Genomic DNA, 18,454 nt, shown 5'->3' with positions numbered 1-18,454 from the left:
TTAAGGTAACAAATATTATCTCTGTAACCAGAAGACCAGGAAAGTCATCTTTAAAAATCAAACTAAAGATGTCTAGATGGTCAAGTTCAGGAGTGAATCCTACATTCACACAATAAACCATAAAACAGAAATATCCTTTTGGGGAAGAATTTGGTGGGAAGAAACCTCAACTATGGAAATATGCCTGAAAGTCTCAAAATGTCATAATGTTTCCTTTTAGATTTAGAAAAAAACATAATTGTAATATGTTCAGCTAAGACAAGAAGGGGATACCAGTGACAATGTCCCCATCCTCTGCTTATTCACCAGAGTAAATTGCCACTGAACTTAAAGTTACACTTATTTCCAAATCAACAAGCACAGGATCGGACTACAGTTGAGGTCAAGCTCTTAAATGCAAGAAACGATTGCCATAACTGTCGCATAAATGGGATATATCCGTGATGGCGAACCTATGGCACATGTGCCAGAGGTGACACGCAGAGCCCTCTCTGTGGACATGCACGCCATCGCCAGCTGCTCTTCTGGCTTCTGGTGCACATATGCGTGCTGGCCAGCTGGTCTTTGTGGGCTCTGGGGCGCCAGAAAACAGCCAGAAAAACAGCCAAAAAACAGGGTGTTTTTGGGGGGCTGTTTCCAAGCCATTTTTGGGCTGTTTTCCAGGCCGTTTCCAGGCCTTTTCTGGGCTGTTTTCAGGCTGTTTTTCAGGCCTGGAAAATGGCCTGAAAATGACACAAAAAAACAGCTGGAAAATGGCTTGGAAAACAGCCTGAATAACGGCCTGAAAACGGCAAAAAACCAGGCTGTTTTCCAGGCCGTTATCCGGGCCAAAAACGGCTTCCGGTGCTTCAGTGCACACACGTGCACATGCATGCACACACATTCCAGTTTGGGTACTCGGTGCCGAAAAGGTTTGCCATTACTGGGATATACTGTATAGAGCAGTGATGGCTAACCTTTTTGCTGTCGCATGCCAAAAGCGGAGGGAGAGCGGGGGAATCGTGCGCATGCGTGCCCATACCCATAATTCAATGCCCACCTGTGCCCCGCCCTCCCACACACGTGCGCGTACTCCCTCCGCACTCCCCCCGCTTTTGGCACGCCATGGCACAGTGGGCCCATTTTTCACTCTCCCCAGGCTTAAGAGGCTTTCTAGGAGCCTGGGGAAGACAAAAACGGCTTTCCTCAACCCCCCCCCCCCGAGGCCTTCCGTAGGCCGGAAGCAGCCTATTTCCCAACTTCCAGTGGGCCCGGGAAGGCCCGAAAATCAGCTGGCCAGTGGGCACATGTGTGCTGGAGCTGAGCTAGGGCAACGCTCATGTGCCCTCAGATATGGCTCCGCGTGCCACCTGTGGCACCCGTGCCATAGGTTCGCCATCACAGGTATAGAGCAATTCTATAAATGTCCACTCAGAAACAAACCCCATTCAATTCAAAGTAGCTTAATCCTAAACAAGACTTAAGGTCTTTCTTCTCAAAACAGACCCAAAGGCCAAACACAATGAGGTTTCCACCCACCTTCCTGCCTGACTTCCCCCAAGTGTATATTTCCCCTTCTCCCCCAGGATCTATCACACACATGTCCACCTCTCTGGAATAGAACTTTAAAAAGGAAAGTGCACAATGCAAATGGAAGACACCTATTTGTATATAAACAATCCTTTATCCTTCCATAATTGGAGAGAAAGGGAAGGGAGGGAAGGGAGAACAGGAGAAACAGACTTTCATGCAGTAAATTAAAGATGAAACGTGCAGCAACCTTATTGCAAGATGCCATTTTGCTTTAAGAAACATGTTTATTGCACCATTTTTCAAATTTATTTTTTTCGGGAGGGGATGGTCAAAGTTCAGAGCCTCTCTGGTTGGCATCTCCTGGTCAGAGAGAAAGAGAGCAACAGGATGAGGGTGGCAAGGCGTGGTTCTTCTGGCAGGTTTTCCTTTGAAAGATGAGGTAAAAATGTTTCCAAATTTCTGGATGGGTTGGCGCCAAGACTTGTCCAGAAAGGGATCCAGCAAGGGGCCATTTTTTAAAAAATAAATAAAATAAATAAAATAAATTAAAAGCCCACCCAACTTCCAAAGAGTTTAATCATAACAAGAGAAGCCAGGGAGGTGGCGTCAGGAGGGCTGCGCCAGGGTGGGGGGAGGGCTGGGTTATTTCTCCTTTTATCACAGGCCTGGATGGAAAGGAAAAGAATTCACATTGATGGGAGTTCAGGAAGAGGAAACCACATTGAGGCGCTCCTCCCTTACAAGGAAGGCTTGGGTGGGGTCTGCGGCAACACCACAGAGCCGGGTGCCTTCTTCATCAGACAGTATTCAATGTGTGACCAACCCCGTAGGGGCTCAAAACGGAGCCTTTGTGTGGAAGCAAGGGCATCGGTGTCTTCCTTCCATCGGATCTGCAGAGCCTCTCCCTCTTGACAAAAGCTTCCTAAGCAGTTATTATACGGTCGTCACCCTCATGACCACTTCGCGGCCGGAACCGGAGCCCCCGCGATGTTCATTAGGCCGCAGGTGACTGAGAATGTGCAGAATTGTATAACCACAGTGATGGTTCAAAATAGTCCTAACCCGCTGGCCCCGCTGGGAGGTCCTCTCACTCCCTGAGGAGGGATTCGTCCGTGAATTCCGCCCCCCTGTCTTTGTGCTCCCACCGAGGGGTTCCCCCAGGTCCTTGGCTTTGTCGTAATTCAGCACCTTCCACTGCTGGTTCACTGCTTGCCAGCGCTTGAATATTCGATACACCGAGGAGCCTTCGTGAGTGATCAGGCCTGTGGAAAGAGACGAGGGACAACTGTGATCCTTGCACAGACAAAGTGGGTGAAGGAAAGGCTGGCTTGAACCAATACGCTTAGATTACAGGGCATTGCCTTATTCGCAAAAGACTCAGCCGCCAGCGGAAGAGGATATTTCATCTAACAGTTTAAAAGGTTGGGCCTTTTATTTTATTTTATTGTTATCTTTATGTATATAAATCAATATTAGAATCATATATATAAATGGTAAATTGAAGTAAGGGAGAAAAATGGATATGTAAGAAATGTTTACTGAGGCGAAAATGTTGAAAAGAAGAAAATTGTAAAAATTTCTTTTTTTATTTTTTTTAAAAAAAATGTTTAATAAAAATTATTTTTTAAAAAAAATAAAAAATAAAAGGTTGGGCCAAGACCAGGAAGTGGGTGGCTTGGGCTACATCGTTACTTCTCAGGCCAGTCCATCCCACAGAATCACTGTAAAAATTAAATCAAGGAAGTGCATTGCCTTCAATCCTTGAGGAAAGGTGGGGTAGAAATGCAACGATCGATCAATCAATCAATCAATCAATCAATCACCCATTTTGCATATTCAGTCAGTTGCCATGCAGGATAAATCATTTCCCTAAATACTTCAGCCCATCTTCTTAGTTCCTGCAGGCCACCTCTCACCATCTGGATTCACACACTGTATGAAGCCATGATTGGCTTAACCAATAAGCCAAAACTGGCTGAGATCACAGTATTTGCTAAGCTATCCTTTCCCCTTATTCCTTTGCTTTATTTCCAACTGAATCTGCACCAAAGAGTGAATACCCCCCTCCCCCCCGTTTCCATCTCTCCATTTTCCTGAACTTCACACTAAGCTCTTCAGAGCAGGAAATCATCCTGTTTCCCTCCCCCCCCCTCACTTTCTGTATAGTGCTGGGTACATTCTGACACTACCTAATTAAATGAATGAATAAATGAAATAAAGCTCAGGGATAACAGGCTGATGCGTTGAATGCACTTGGGCAGTCCTTCTTTTTATTTCCACCTCCAACTTTACTGAAATTCATCACTCTGCCACAAAACACCCATATCTCTCTGATCATTTATCTTCTGCTATGTACTTGTGTACATTCAATTTTCACAGAGGAACAAAGCTCTGTTTCAGGATATGAGAGATCTAAAGATTTTCATACCTTCGGAAGCCAAGAAAAATGATACAGAATTTTTTTGGGGGGGAAATTGAAGTATTTTTCTTTAGTATTCTCTGTAGATTTAAAATCCCCTTGTTACTTTTTGAACATAAATTACATTATGCATGATTTGGTATGCTCTAAAATCCTAATCTTTGGCTCCTAGGTCCCTTCCAACTCTGTTATTGTTACTCCTCTAGTTTAAGAATATAAGGATCCATTAAATTTAAAAACGTGTATAGTGTTTAGCTTTCACCACAAAACTTCTAATAAATAAGAATTCTAGTACTATTAACATAGGCTAGAAAAAATAATAACAAAAAGGTTTGAGGGACCTTAAAGATCAATGCTGAATTGGAAGGTTGGAAAAAAAAATGCAGAAGACAATTGCAAACTACTTCTGTAGTTTGCATGAACAATGTCTGTTTAAGTCACCTGATGTATTTAATTTTATTTTTTTAAAGACTAACATATTTATGATCACACATATGCTTTTATAGATTACAATCCATCTAATGAACTACAGGGAGTCCTTGCTTAGTGACTGCCTCACGCATTGGCCTGTCGAAGTTACAACAGCGACAAGGACTAACTTCGCAACTAATCCTTGTATTTACAGGTCTGTAAAGCAAAGGAGAGCTGAAGTAAAGCCGTAAAATCGTGACGATTCACTTAGTGATCACTTTGATTAACAATCAAGTTGCTGGTTCCCAACTGTGGGCATTAAACAAGGACTACGTGAATATGGACAAGGCACCAGCATCGAAGTGCTACCAGTGCTTCATTGTTGTTTTTGCAGAAGACTAACTTGGCTTCTCGTCTAAAATATATATTATCGTAGCTACAATACGGTTTGATGAATTCCATATTCCAAAGGTTCAGTAAAGAAGTATGTGTTTTCATTCCTTTTAGTGCCTTGACCTTCTCTGCTATTTTAACAGGGACAAGAAGCAGAGTTCCTTCCAACTTTAAGATCTGATCTTCTGAGGGGGCAGGGCTGCTGCTGGCTCCGCTCTGTCCCACTGACCTCTACCACAACGAATGCGGTAGGCACTCAGAGAAAAATGGTAGGGAATTCTTGCTTTTCTCCGGTGAAAACTGCAGCACAAGCTGGAGCATCCTGCAATGATCGCAGGTCCTTAGCATAAAATTTTAATGATCCTGGGTAAACAAAGTCTTCTGGTTGCCTAGTCCTAGATGTAACTTGTGGGCAGGAAAAGAGTGGAATGTATATTTTATTCATCATTCTAAAGGAAAATATTCATAATTGGTATGAGAACTTTCGTTCCATTTCCCCCCCCCACCCCCAAGAAACAAATTCAAATTAACCTTCTCCTCACTGGATCATTTAGAGAGAATCTAAATCTCCATTTCTGTAAAACAAGATTTAAATCTCTTGCTCAACTACAAAAATTGAGTTGGCCTTCGGCAAGTTCCTACAGGCGGTCCTCGATGTACAACAGTTCATTTAGTGACCATTCAAAGTGACTGATGACCGTTTTTCATAATTACAACCTTTGCAGCATCCTCATGGCCACATGATCAAAATTCAGATGCTTGGCAACTGACTCATATTTATGATGCTTGCAGAGTCCCAGGCAGTGGTGGGTTCCAACCGGTGTTACCACCGGTTCTCTTCGTGCACGCGCTTTGCGTGCGATCGCCGAACGGAGCCGAACCGGTTCACCCAAACGGGGCCGAACCGGGAGCAACCCACCACTGGTCCAGGGGTCATGTGATCCCCTTTTGCAATCTTCTGACAAGCAAAGTCAGGGGGGAAGCCAGATTCACTTAACAACAGGGTTACTAACTGAACAACTGCCATGATTCACTTAACAACTGTGGCAAGAAAAGTGGTAAAATGGTGAAAAATCTCACTTAACAAATGTCTCACTTAACAACAGAAATGTTAGGCTCAATTGTGGTCGTACGTCAAGGACTACCTGTACTTACACAGCCTTAGGGGGTTGAGTCTTCAGGACTGGATATAAAAATAGAATTTTTAAAACTGTACATACCTCTTAATAAAGAACAGGAAGAAACTGAACATAAAAACAAAAACAAAAACCAAAAAAAAGAGCCTTGGTAGTTCAGTGGTCTAAAGCACCCTGTTATTAAGACCAGCTGCCTGCAATTACTGCAGGTTTGAATCTCGCCAGGCTCAAGGTTGACTCAGCCTTCCATCCTTTCTAAGATAGGTAAATTGAGGACCCAGTTGTGGGGGCAATAAGCTGACTTTGTATAAATATACAAAAGGATGAAGGCTATTGCTTAGCACATTGTAAGCCGCCCTGAGTCTCCGGAGAAGGGCGGCATATAAATCAAATTAAAAAAAAAAACACAAAAAACCCTCATCCGAGTATTTTGTTCAGATAGACAAATTATTGAGCACATTTATATGCAAAACAGGCTGCCAAGGATTTCCCTTCTCAAACTTGGTAGTACAAGGGTTTAAGGCACCCTGTTATTAAGCTGGTTATTAAGATTAAGACCAGCTACCTGCAATTACTGCAGGGTTCGAATCTCGCCAAGGCTCAAGGTTGACTCAGCCTTCCATCCTTTCTAAGGTAGGTGAAATGAGGACCCAGTTGTGGGGGCAATAAGCTGGCTTTGTATAAATATACAAAAGAATGAAGGCTATTGCTGAGCACATTGTAAGCCGCCCTGAGTCTTCGGAGAAGGGCGGCATATAAATCTAATTAAAAAAAACAACAACAACAACAACTGAGGTTATATTTTAATGCTGGTGATTTCAAAAATATCACTGAGCTTTTATCATATCAGCCATGTCTATGTAGAATGGAAATTTAGTAGGCTGTCATCCTTTGTGGATCTCATTGGAAACTTTCTGATTTATTTCCATTAAGGCCTTGGCAATTACTTGGGTCAATGTATAGTAAAATGGACTTTTCAATTCTGAGACTGAAAAGAGCCGGAGATGTTTGGGCCCTGTTGGGTTGTAGACTGGATTGCTGACATTGACGCTCATGAATATTTAACTTTATGGAAGAGATCACTGACTTGTATCGTATTTTCTTTTGAGCTGGCATCTTTTTGGAACAATAGGTTAATATGTGACAATCAATTTATGAGGAAATCATTTAATGTTAAAGACAATAATGTTAATATTGGATTATGTTTCAGAAATGTGGAATTAGACTGATTTTGAGCAGCTTTGGCGACATGGGCACATGGAATTAAGAAAATTATTTTAAGAAATTGGAAAATAATACTAACATTATTGTCAGTGTCTTTGTCATTGTTGTTATTATTATTATTATCATTATTCCAGACATTAAGGGGACTTATCCAGATTTTTTCTACTAATTAAAAATGACATAATACCTTTTTCTTTGACACAGATGTCCTCATATTTATGACAGATTCTTATTCTCTTTTAAATTTGAAAACTAATACAGATAATGGTTCATTTAGTGATTGCTTGAAGTTACAACAGAACTGAAAACAATGATTTACGACAGGGGTGGGCAACTGTGGCCCTTTTACAACCTGTGGACTTCAACTCCCAGAATTCCTGAGACAGCCAAGCTGTCTCAGGAATTCTGGGAGTTGAAGTCCACAGGTTGTAAAAGGGCCACAGTTGCCCACCCCTGACTTATGACCATTTTCACACGACTGTTGCAGCCTCCCCATGGTCATGTGATCAAAATTCAGACACTCGTCAATGACTTATATTTATAACTATTGCAGTCTCCCAGCGGGGGCCACCTTTTGCAACCTTCTGATAAGCAAAGTCATTGGGGAAGCCAAATTCACTTAACAGCCATGTTATTAGCTTAACAACTGCAGTGATTCACTTAGCAACTGTGGCAAGAAAAGTTGTAAAATGGGGTAAAACTCACTTAACAAATGTCTCACTTAGCAACAGAAACTTTGGGCTCAATTGTGGCCATAAGTTGAGGACTACCTGTATATTGTTTAATATTGATGTATAGGTGATATACTTAGATTGTTCATAATTTTTCCTTTTCTCTATTTTGTTTATTTAGCACTAGTTTTGTAAAAAGTATTCTTGTTAGTTTTGCCCACTGTTTTTATTATGTTGTGTTTAGGGGTGTACTTTTTTAGTATTTTGTCTATTGTTTAAAAATGTATAATAAAATGTTATGACTGGAGCAGCATATAATGGCTATAAAATATGTAAATAAATAAATTATGTTTTAAAAAATTCTTGTAAGCCACATGTAGCCCTTAATATAGAATAAGAAGAAATTGAACATAAAAATTTATCCACATAGACTGGCATAATACAATCCTTTTATTTGTTACTAGTCCTAATGATGGTGAAGAGATAACTATTCTGTTACAAAACCTTTGATTTGGAAAACTGCCACCAAGCCTTAGATCAGGGGTGGGGAAAGGTGGCCCTTTTGTGACTTGTGGACTTCAACTCCCAGAATTCCTGAGGCTGGCTCGGGAATTCTGGAAGTTGAAGTCCACAAGTCATAAAAAGGCCATTGTTCCCCACCCCTGCCTTAGATAAACTCACCCTGTCTATGCTTATTAGCACAAATTATTGAAAAAATAATGAACATTTACAGTTTTCAGTTAGAAATCTCTATTTTACATGCATAGGGAATTGGCATCAAATTAATTCTTCAAGTTGAAATATTGATGGGAAACACACATTTTGTGAACCATTTGTCATTGAAGACAGTATAAAGATTTTGTTTCTGGATACTGTGTTTAAGAATAAACAAAACTCTCTCTCAACTCTCTTTAAATAAATGGGATGATCAGAATGTTTAATCAGAATTTTTCCAAGAACCATTCACTAGATGAGATGTCAAAATAGGGCTTATATGTATTTCAACAAGTGAAATTAATTTATGTTTGTGTGATCACAGGTATCTGTATTTTTTTAATTAAAAAAAAAGAATTTTGTGAAAGAAATACAAGTCTTTCCCTCTCGGTCTGTTCACAAACTCCTAGTACACCAATCAAATATAAATATGTACCAAAGAGGTAACGCCCAGTGGCATTCACTTGAGTGCACTGCTGCCATCTCCCAAGGAGGGTCATTACCATGCAATACAGGTAATTCAGTCAAATCAAGGGGGAAACAGAAAAGTCATTCATTCACTTCTCAGTGACAGCACCTGGCTCCTACCCACAAGAGTCTGCCTGTTATCCTGCCCATCTCAACAGAGCTCATCCATCAGTGCCATAGACCTGGCTCGGTCTCTTTAGTGAATGTCACCAGCTTCTAATTTAAAACAGGTTTCTTTCCAATCGAGGGTGTGTAGTGCTAAGGGAAAAATATCCAGTCATCTGATGAGAAACCCACCAGCAACTACAGCACAGGGTGCACCGAGGACAAATTACTAAGGCTGAATATGCTTCAAAAATGATTCAGACCTCAGGGGAAAAAAAGGAAGCACTTTTTTTTGTCATTCATTAAAGCACTAGGGTCAGCTTTTTTCCATTGTTAGGCACGCCTTTAAAAAAATATCCTTTTAAGGAATCTACCCCTTAAAATTAATACAAATCTTAAAGCATAGCCAATTAATGCAATTAAATCATATTTGTAATCCACAATAAATGCTTTTGGAAGTCACTGCTGTTTATGGAAATATCTCGGGAAGGTATTTTTTTTCAATAGAAACCAATGACTCTTATGTGAAAGTATGTATTACAAATGTTATTCAATGGAATAATAATTTAAATAATGAAAAGATTTGGGCTGGATTATGACAATGTCATTTGACGATGGTAAAGAAGGTCCTCTATTTCAGGGGTCTCCAAATTTGGCAACTTTAAACCTGGTGAACTTCAACTCCCAGAATTCCCCAGCCAACTGATTAGGGAATTCTGGGAGTTGAAGTCCTCCAGGCTTAAAGTTGCCAAGGTTGGAGACCCCTGCTCTATTTAATAGATCTCTGTTTAGAAGATTTTGGATGCAAAACACCAAAATTCTTTCTTGTGGATCCAATGCCATTTTACACAATGCACAAAATACAAAACATACCCTTGTCTAAATTCTTATTTGGATGTAATGGACACTTTGGTTTAATGGATACTCCTTTTACCTTGTTAGGTTATTAAATTGAGGTTTACTGTAATAGTATAATAATAATATGGCAAGACTCATCAATAACTTTTTTAAAAATCCTGATGCACCACATTTATTTCTTTGGGTTTAAAACCCAAAAGGAAGCAGTTATTCCATTTCATCTACGGAATAATAATTATGATTATATTATATATTTAATCTTCAAGTTAATTATTGTTATTATTAGTTGCACAATTGATTTGGCATTTTTGTCTGCCTACTGACCCTTCCCAAGGATCTGGGATATGCACATGTTGTTTTATAGTGTTAAAGGTATTGTCACAGGGAATAAACCCTTCGAAGCAAAGCTGCCTTTTGCAATTGATGATTTTTGCCAATGCTGATGGTGTTTAAGTGGTGCTCCAGATTTTTTGGGATTCACCCAAGGTGCCTATCACTATCGACACTATCTTTGCTTCTTTTTGCCATAGCAGTTCTGCTTCTATTTGCAGGTCCTTGTAGTTTGCAATTTTCTCTAGTTCTTTCTCTTCTATTTTGCTGTCTCCAGGTACTTCCATGACCATTAGCCAAACTTTTTTTGTCTTTCTTATCAACAATTGTTCAGTCTGGGGTGTTATGTGGCAGGTGCTGTTGGAATTCTAAAGTGCCAGAGCACTTTACCTTCTTCATTTTATATTACTTTATCTATTTTGTGGTCCCACCAATTCTTGCTTGCAGGTTATTATTAAGAGTTCATAAGAAATTCAGTTAAAGCTTTGTTTAGTATGTAAGAAGCCCAGTAAATATTCTGGAGAACCAGGTATTTGAAGAAAGGTGTCTTCCCTTCTCTATCACTATCTGGCATGGCCCTGTGACCATGTGATATTGTACAGTCACATTACCATTCAGGAATTCCCAATTCCTTCCCAGCCCATATAGAGTTACCAAAGCAGGGTAACACCTATAACTGACCATTACATGGTGGTCCAAGAGAGTTTTGAGTATTTTTTTTTTTTTTTTGCTACCATCCAACAGTGGTCTGGATTCCTACAGTTCTGAACTGCTCACTCTGCCCATGTGGTCTTGAAATATTCAAGCCACCACTTCCCTCCACCATAATGCTACTCATTTTGCCTGCTGCAAAGTACTGGAATGGGAATTATAGCCTTTCAAACTGCTAGGGATTTCAAGGGAGGGGATTGGATCACTTATTCTGGTTATGATGGAGTATTTGGCACGTAAGGGTAAAGCAGAAGTGAGGGGGAAGATGGAACCAGAAGGTTGTCCCATGGATGAGAGTGGGTAGCGGAGAAGGCGGGGTGATTTGTAAACTAAACAATGATGACATGCCAACCTAGATGACAGACGGTTTCTCCAGGGATGGGCCATGTGTTCAGCTCTGAAGGACTCAACAGAAATATTTTGCAAATTCTAGGGCTATGACTAAGCTGCATGACGTATAGCGTCATGCAGTTAATATTAGGACGATGCATGTGTCACAAGAAGAAATGCTTCTGACCGCTCACAAGCACAGCTTCCCTCTGATACCCTTTAAAAGAGCCGAGTCTTTTGCAGGCTATCGCTTACCCTAAAAATAATATATGTCACTGCTTTAACGGTCCTCTGGGTCCTTTAAAGTAGCAGCATCTTTCCTTCTTCTTTTTTTTTCAGCCCCCACTGCTTCACCCTGAAGCCTAAACAATGCTGGGCTCCTTTAATTACTGTCAGATGTATTCCTTAAATATTCCTATGAAAGATAAAGTCTCCTTACTCAAGCTGAACTTTGGTGAATTCATAGATATACCCTTATAGTTTCTTTGACAACAATATTTGTCTCTTGCCTTTTTCAAGTATTTTTGTTTTTAATTTTTACAGTTTAGCCCAGGGGTGAAATGTTCCCGGTTTGGACTGGATCGGGCGATCCGGTAGCGATTGTGGCAGGTAGTTCAGAGAACCCATCCGCCCGGGTGTCTTCCTGCTTTTAAAAGGTAATAAAAGGCTCTGACGATCGCGCGCCACAGCTGTGATCGTCAGAGCCTTTTTTTTTTTTTTTACTTTTAAAAGCATTTTTTTTACAACCTATTCGGCCAAATAGGTTGTAAAAAATGCTTTAAAAAAGTTAAAAAAAAAAAGTTGGCCACGCCCACCCAGTCACATTACCCCACCACCAAGCCACGCCCATAGAACCAGTAATAACAAATTTTACATTTCACCACTGGTTTAGCCTATAATTCAGAGATTTCCTGGTAGTCATCCAGCCAAGCACTAGCCAAATTCAACCCCACTTGATTTTTTGAGATCTGCTAAGATTATGGGAGTCCTTGGTGCTCTCTGAGCTTGACTGTTTTCTTGCAGATGGTTCATGACCAAAGAATGATGACGTTACCTACTTTGGTAATGAAACAAAGTAGAAAACAACGAAGCTCATAGACCACCAAGAACTCCACATTTAAAGCCTGAGCTATCGATATTCTCTTCGTTTGGTATCTGTTAAGATTGTCTAGGTGCTGACACCCAGCTGGCTATTTTTAAAAAAAATATTTTTAAAAATTGAGTTTCTCCTAAGCACCCAAGTTCTTCAGCTTTCTCTGGAAGTCGGGAATGTATTTGTGAAACTAAAAGGCACTCCTTATTCTAAGCAAAGCTGATCATGATCCTAGAAAGAGCAAAAGCAACTTCAGAATTTATGTGTAAGCCCTAAAATAAAACTCAGTGGCTTTGGACACAATGCGAAAGCTTAGCAATTTAAATCCCTTATTTCAGTGAGCAAATGTTCACCCCCAAAAAATCACTACCTGTATCATATCTTCACATGTTAGAGGGCAGGTGCTGTCTAGTGAATTTAAATTTTAGAGTTGACTTTAGGTGCGGTGTAAATTTGGTATGAAAAACAGCTAAATTCTACATTGTACAGTATCTAAATTATGAAAATAACGCACATTAGTATGTTTGGCTTATTTTTGAGAATGGGAAAGGATCTTGGAACTAACCAATGAAGATCTGTTCTTTTGGTTCAATCTGTGTCTCTTCTAGAATTACTCAGATATAATTATCTCTATATCAAGAGCTTGTATTTGAGTTATAGCTACAGGTATATATTCTGGAGATGAACTAGAGATTTTAGCCCTCTGAATCAGAAACAGAACCACAAAGTAATTTAAAAGAGCAAAAAAGAGAATGAAAACAAAAACATGATAAGGCATGGCAGCAAATTCTTGCAAAGTCAAATTCAAGCAGACTGCAATAAAAACATGTCTGTCACTGCCCTGTCCTAGTTTCATCCAGCATGTCTCAGTCTATACCCTTAAGACTATTCCTGGAAGACACTCCAGGGAATCTCTGGATTTCATTAATGACCACGATACAAATCTCCTGAAATCTACCCTGGTAGTTCTTTGCTTTGATTTTCATAGGAGAACCAGAGAAACATGAGAAATTGCCTCTGTCTGCCTGTGGCATCCTCTGTTTGTAAGAAGGGAACATGGTCATTTTTCAAGCGACAAAAGAAAGCTTGGGAAAAGGAAGTTCTCACCTATGCAGACGATATCCATAAAACCATACATCCCATAGCAGATCTGGAAGAGCAGGTCCTGCCGCTGCCACTTGGCCGAGGGACTGAGTGACGACCAAATCAGCCAGGAGATGCTGGCAATGAGGAAGAGGGAACCCAGGATGATGGCTGCAATTTGCACCTTTTCAATCACCGTCAGGGAAATTGCCTGCCACTGTAAAGAAGAAAACAAGGTTGGTCTTGGGTGATTACTCTTGTGGAGTTGATGGATGTGCCTACCCAACAGGACCGAGAAGTCCAAATGTGAAGATCCCCCTTCATCACAGAGGTGATACAAGTCACCTTTGGGATTAGCAGAGTAAATCTAATGTTACTTTCTCTCCTATCCTAGATGCAAGTTCTATTCACGGTTTCTTCTCTCTGTAGTAAGGTGGGAGAGGCAGAGATTGCTGAAGCACCATTCCAGCATCCATCACCTGGGACTAACAAAGACATTCAGCCACATCTCTAGAGCCACCAATTCTTTATCCTTCCCTGTCATAGCTCAACCCCCTGTCAAGTTAAAAAGTGGTTTCTTTGCATAAAAAGGGAGAGCATGCATCTGCGTACAGTTGATAAGGAAGTCACACAAGTTTCACTCTTACCCATCCCAAAAGGTGTGTGTTTGGCTCATTGGCTCATTTGGAAGGTTAGTCTGTGTCCATGAGATGTTGTGGTTTTTGTCATGGGGGGCGGGGGGAGAGGGGGTATGACACAATTAGATTTAAGTGTCATGGATCTGGGTTTGCACGTATTGTTTGTTTAGTTTTTCACGTTCCGTTAGTTCAGTGATGGTGAACCTCTTCAGCACTCAGTGTCGGGTGCGTCCGATGTTGTACAGAAACATCGCACGCACCTGCACTCATCAGCACAGTGCTCCAGAAAAGCCAAGCATGCAAGCCCAACTATCAGCTGGCCGGCGTGCATGCGTAGGCTGGTTTTTGGCACTGCCGCGCGTGCGAAGAGACCATGCTCTAGAAAAGCCAAACTTCCAGGTTCTGGCGCGCATGCACACCCTACAATCAGCTGGCCAGTGCTCATGCACACATCAGTTTTTGGCACTGCCGGGCATGCAAAGGACAGCTGATTGTCACATGTGCATGCATGCCAGAAACCTGGAAGACAAACAGGCAAGGCCACACGTGTTGGGCGACATAGCTTCGTGTGCCACTTTGGGCACATGTGCCATAGGTTCGCCATCACGGCGTTAGTTGTTCAGAATCACTGTGGTGAGTTAGGCAGCCACACAAAATACATAAATAAATCAATACATCGTATTTGCAAGGTAAGTTGTCGGTCAGTCTCCTCTAGTCCACTTTCAGCGCTAGAACCCGCTGCTGAAACTCCTATATTCTTTGCATATATAAATATATATATATATATATATTTATATATTTTAATATATATATATAAAATTTTACAGTTCCTTCCATGAGGAAGGAGCAAGTTAGGGAGAGAGGAAGCAGCTTCCCTCTGAACAGCTTGTCCTGGAGTTAAGGACAAGGATTGACGTTGCCAAGCAAAACTGTCCGCCTGTGCATGACTCAGGACCAATTCATTTCTTTTGTCACTGGCAGAGTCACCATCACGCGACTTTTTCACCTGTCACTTGGTACAGTCTTCCCTCTCCATGATTCATCCCTTACATGGATGGAGCTGGAATTCACCAGGCAAGAGCCTATGCAGAGAGAGGACTGAGCACCCAAAGTTGAAAGAGACGGTTATGTTACATTGTGACAAAAAAATAAAATAAAGGTTATGTATGAGACTTTTCCAAGCCTAAATGTTGCGTGCCAGATTATGTTGTACTTGCAGAAGAGGACAAGGGAATGCGGGCAGATATATCTTGATCTGCCAAGATCCCTTCCAGCATGACACTCCTGGTGGAGGTCACCTGACTGCCTCTGCTGATATATTTGGAGTGAATGACAGCTTCAGAGCAGAACCTGCTCCCTCTGGGCAGTTCCTTCAGCAGCATTTGGGGCTGCTAAGGCTAGCATATGGATGGAGGAACAAAAAAGACAAGAGGGAAGGGAGATGTGCATCCAAGAACACAGACATTTCTGGGGAACCTTCTCGTCTACCCCATATCTCAGAGGGGGACAGATGGAATAATAACTGAATGTGAGGGTAACCATGTATATGCGTGTATGTGTACGTGTGTGAGTGTGCATGTGTGAGAGGAGGAGGAGGAGGAGGAGGAAGATTATGTAAAGCACATGGGCCAGAGGCACCACATCTACCATCCTCTGCTCTTGACTCCTCTATTTCCCCTTCCGGCCACTATTCCTAAAACTGAGTCGCCAGGCAAGGCTTACCTGCAACGGATTCTTTGTGCTAATGGCTAAGACCTGGTACTTGAAGTAGCACAGCTCACAGCTCCAGGAGCCCCTCTCACTGATCCAGCGAATCAAGCAAGGCTGGTGGGTGCAGCGGACGGAACCATCACAGCGACAGGGGCTGAGCAGCTCCCCCTGCAAGAAAAGAGAGTTGGAAGAATCACATTAAAACAGGGGATCCTTTACTGCTTACAGCAGAGGAACAGACTCTATGGTCTCTGGTTGGACTCCTAAGTCCCAGCATCCCCAATAATGATCCAGGCTAGCTGGGGATAATGGGTATTGGCATCTGGCGACATCTGCAAAACTATACTATATAGGGGTCGGCATCCCGCGGCTCTGAAGCCGCCTGTGGCTCTTTCATTACTCTGGTGCGGCTCCTTGTTACCAGTTGGCTCTACAATTGATAAGGCTTTCGGTTAGGACAGGTAGAGGAAAAAGGACACCGTGCTAGGAGGAGACTTTATGGTGGGGGAACCGGATTTCCGGTCGGCTCCAGAATTGAGATTCTGGTTAGGATCTTTGTGGCTCTTTGAGTGTTTAAGGTTGCCGACCCCTGTCCTAACCTTCTATATCTTGGATAATATCTAATAATAACAACAACAACAACAAAAACCCATATCAACCATTAGCGCCAGTCAATGATATTTGTGATACATTTTTAAATGTTCAGTTGACAAGAGTTTCATGTTTAATTAATAAAAGAGATAACAACAACAACAACAACAGCAACAACAACAATAGTGCCACAAAGAAGAGGGGGTCAACTTATTTTCCAAAGCACCAAAGGGCAGGGTAACCAACAATGGATCGAAATTAATCAAGGATAGAAGCAACTTGTAATTAAGGAGAAAATCCTAACAGTGAGAACAATTAACCAGTGGAACAGTTTGCCTTTAGGAGTTGTGGGTGCTTCATCTCTGGAGGTTTTTAAGAAGAGACTGGACAACTACCTATCTGAAATGGTATAGGGTCTCCTGCTTGAGCAGGGGGTTGGTCTAGAAGACCTCCAGGGTCCCTTCCAGCTCTATTCTGATTGGTTGATCTCCCATCATGCCAAGAACACCCAATCTGAGCAAACTCAAAGCCTACTCAGAGAATTCTGGATAATAAGGCCCATCTCCAGGCTGGCTGTCCATTAGCCCTGTTTCATTATTTTAAAAAGTGGCTTGTTAGTTCTACCTGCTTAATGTGCTGCTAGGCAAACCAGAAGAGCAATTAGCATCAATATTTCAGACCCGCTTGCAGGAAGTATTAATGATGTGTTATGGATATGAGCCTCGGAAAGGAAATTGCTGTAGGTTCCTGTCAAATGGAGGACAGGCAAAACAAGGGGTCAGCAAGAGTTCTCTCACATCCTGTTTCAGATACGACTAGTCACCTTATGAATCCCATTACTCTGAGCATAGCAACAAAGGGGGAGACCAAGTACAAAAGACCAGAAGACACTGACCGGGGTCACCCGTTTGTAAAGCAAAAATCAGACACATGCGCACCAGAGGTGGGTTTCAGCAGGTTCTGACCAGTTCTCGAGAACTGGTAGCGGAAATTTTGAGTAGTTAAGAGAACCGGTAGTAAAAATTCTGACTGGCCCCGCCCCCATCTATTCTCTGCCTCCTGAGTCCCAGCTGATCCGGAGGAAATGGGGATTTTGCAGTAACCTTCCCCCGGAGTGGGGTGTGAATGGAGATTTTACAGTATCCTTCCCCTGCCTTGCCCACCAAGCCACGCCCACCAAGCCACACCATGCTGACCAAGCCACACCCACAGAACCGGTAGTAAAAAAATTTTTGAAACCCACCACTGATGCTCACACATACACACCCACATACTTATTTCCTTAAGATGCTGGGCATTTTTACTTTGAAAGAAAAACAGAAGTAATGGACCTCTGCCCACACTGCATTCTGTACCAGCCTCCTGCTGAAAAATATCTCCCAATGTATGAACACACAGAGAGATACAACAGCAGTTAAAGGACTTGTTAAAGGAAACAGAAGTGGGGTGTGTGTGTGTGTATATATTTCCATTTGTCAACAGGGTGAGGAGTTAAAAGCTTCAGGTCAGAAGAGCAATTCCTGTTTCAGGCACACAGTACAGTATAGTCACAGCACAGGTGAAGACTAATTGGTTCCTAGGTAGAATATGAATTTCATATGCAGTCATACATATCTTGTAACAGTACAAGACTGTAGTTCTGCCACTTGTCTACACTAAGGACTAACTCTGGCTTCTCATGATGCACACAATGCCATGATGCTAAACCTATGAGAAGCCTCAGGGGTCTTGGCTTTGAATGGACCTTCAATGAAGCATCCCTTTGAATCAGAATCCATCTCTATTACGGTCCCAGACCAGCACAAAAGTTAAACATTAAAATAAATCCATTTTCTAAAAATTATTGGAAAAATAACTAAGCAAAGTGGTAATACGAATAAGGATCTTTTAGTTCTTTAGGTGTTTCCCCCCCCCTCCCCTTATTATCATTGCTGCAGCACAACATTTTGCTACTACACGAGTGGTGGCTCTGGATTTGAATTCTGAAGGAAATGGTTCACGTAGAAATTGTCTGATCTCCCTAGAAATTTTTCTAATAGAGGGAGAAGATATGTTGA

The 18,454-nt window shown here is 41.7% G+C and overlaps 1 protein-coding gene across 1 annotated transcript in view; it reads right to left on the bottom strand.

Annotated features, from left to right (window-relative positions):
• Nucleotides 1-1,776: 1,776 nt before the first annotated feature.
• MARCHF9 (membrane associated ring-CH-type finger 9) overlaps nucleotides 1,777-18,454 on the bottom strand; it is a 51,169-nt gene continuing 34,491 nt past the window's right edge. Inside the window, exons 2-4 of the mRNA XM_034412202.3 lie at nucleotides 15,819-15,974; nucleotides 13,483-13,675; nucleotides 1,777-2,774 (exon numbers count right to left, since the gene is read on the bottom strand). Coding sequence (XP_034268093.1) covers nucleotides 2,446-2,774; nucleotides 13,483-13,675; nucleotides 15,819-15,974 — 678 coding nt within the window. The 3' untranslated portion in view covers nucleotides 1,777-2,445. The remainder of the gene's footprint in view (nucleotides 2,775-13,482; nucleotides 13,676-15,818; nucleotides 15,975-18,454) is intronic.

Source organism: Pantherophis guttatus, chromosome 2 (assembly GCF_059756535.1).
Source record: "Pantherophis guttatus breed Tessera chromosome 2, ASM5975653v1, whole genome shotgun sequence".
Lineage (NCBI taxonomy): Eukaryota > Metazoa > Chordata > Lepidosauria > Squamata > Colubridae > Pantherophis > Pantherophis guttatus.
Note: the sequence above shows the minus strand (reverse complement) of the source record. Positions and strands in the feature narration are given on the sequence as shown.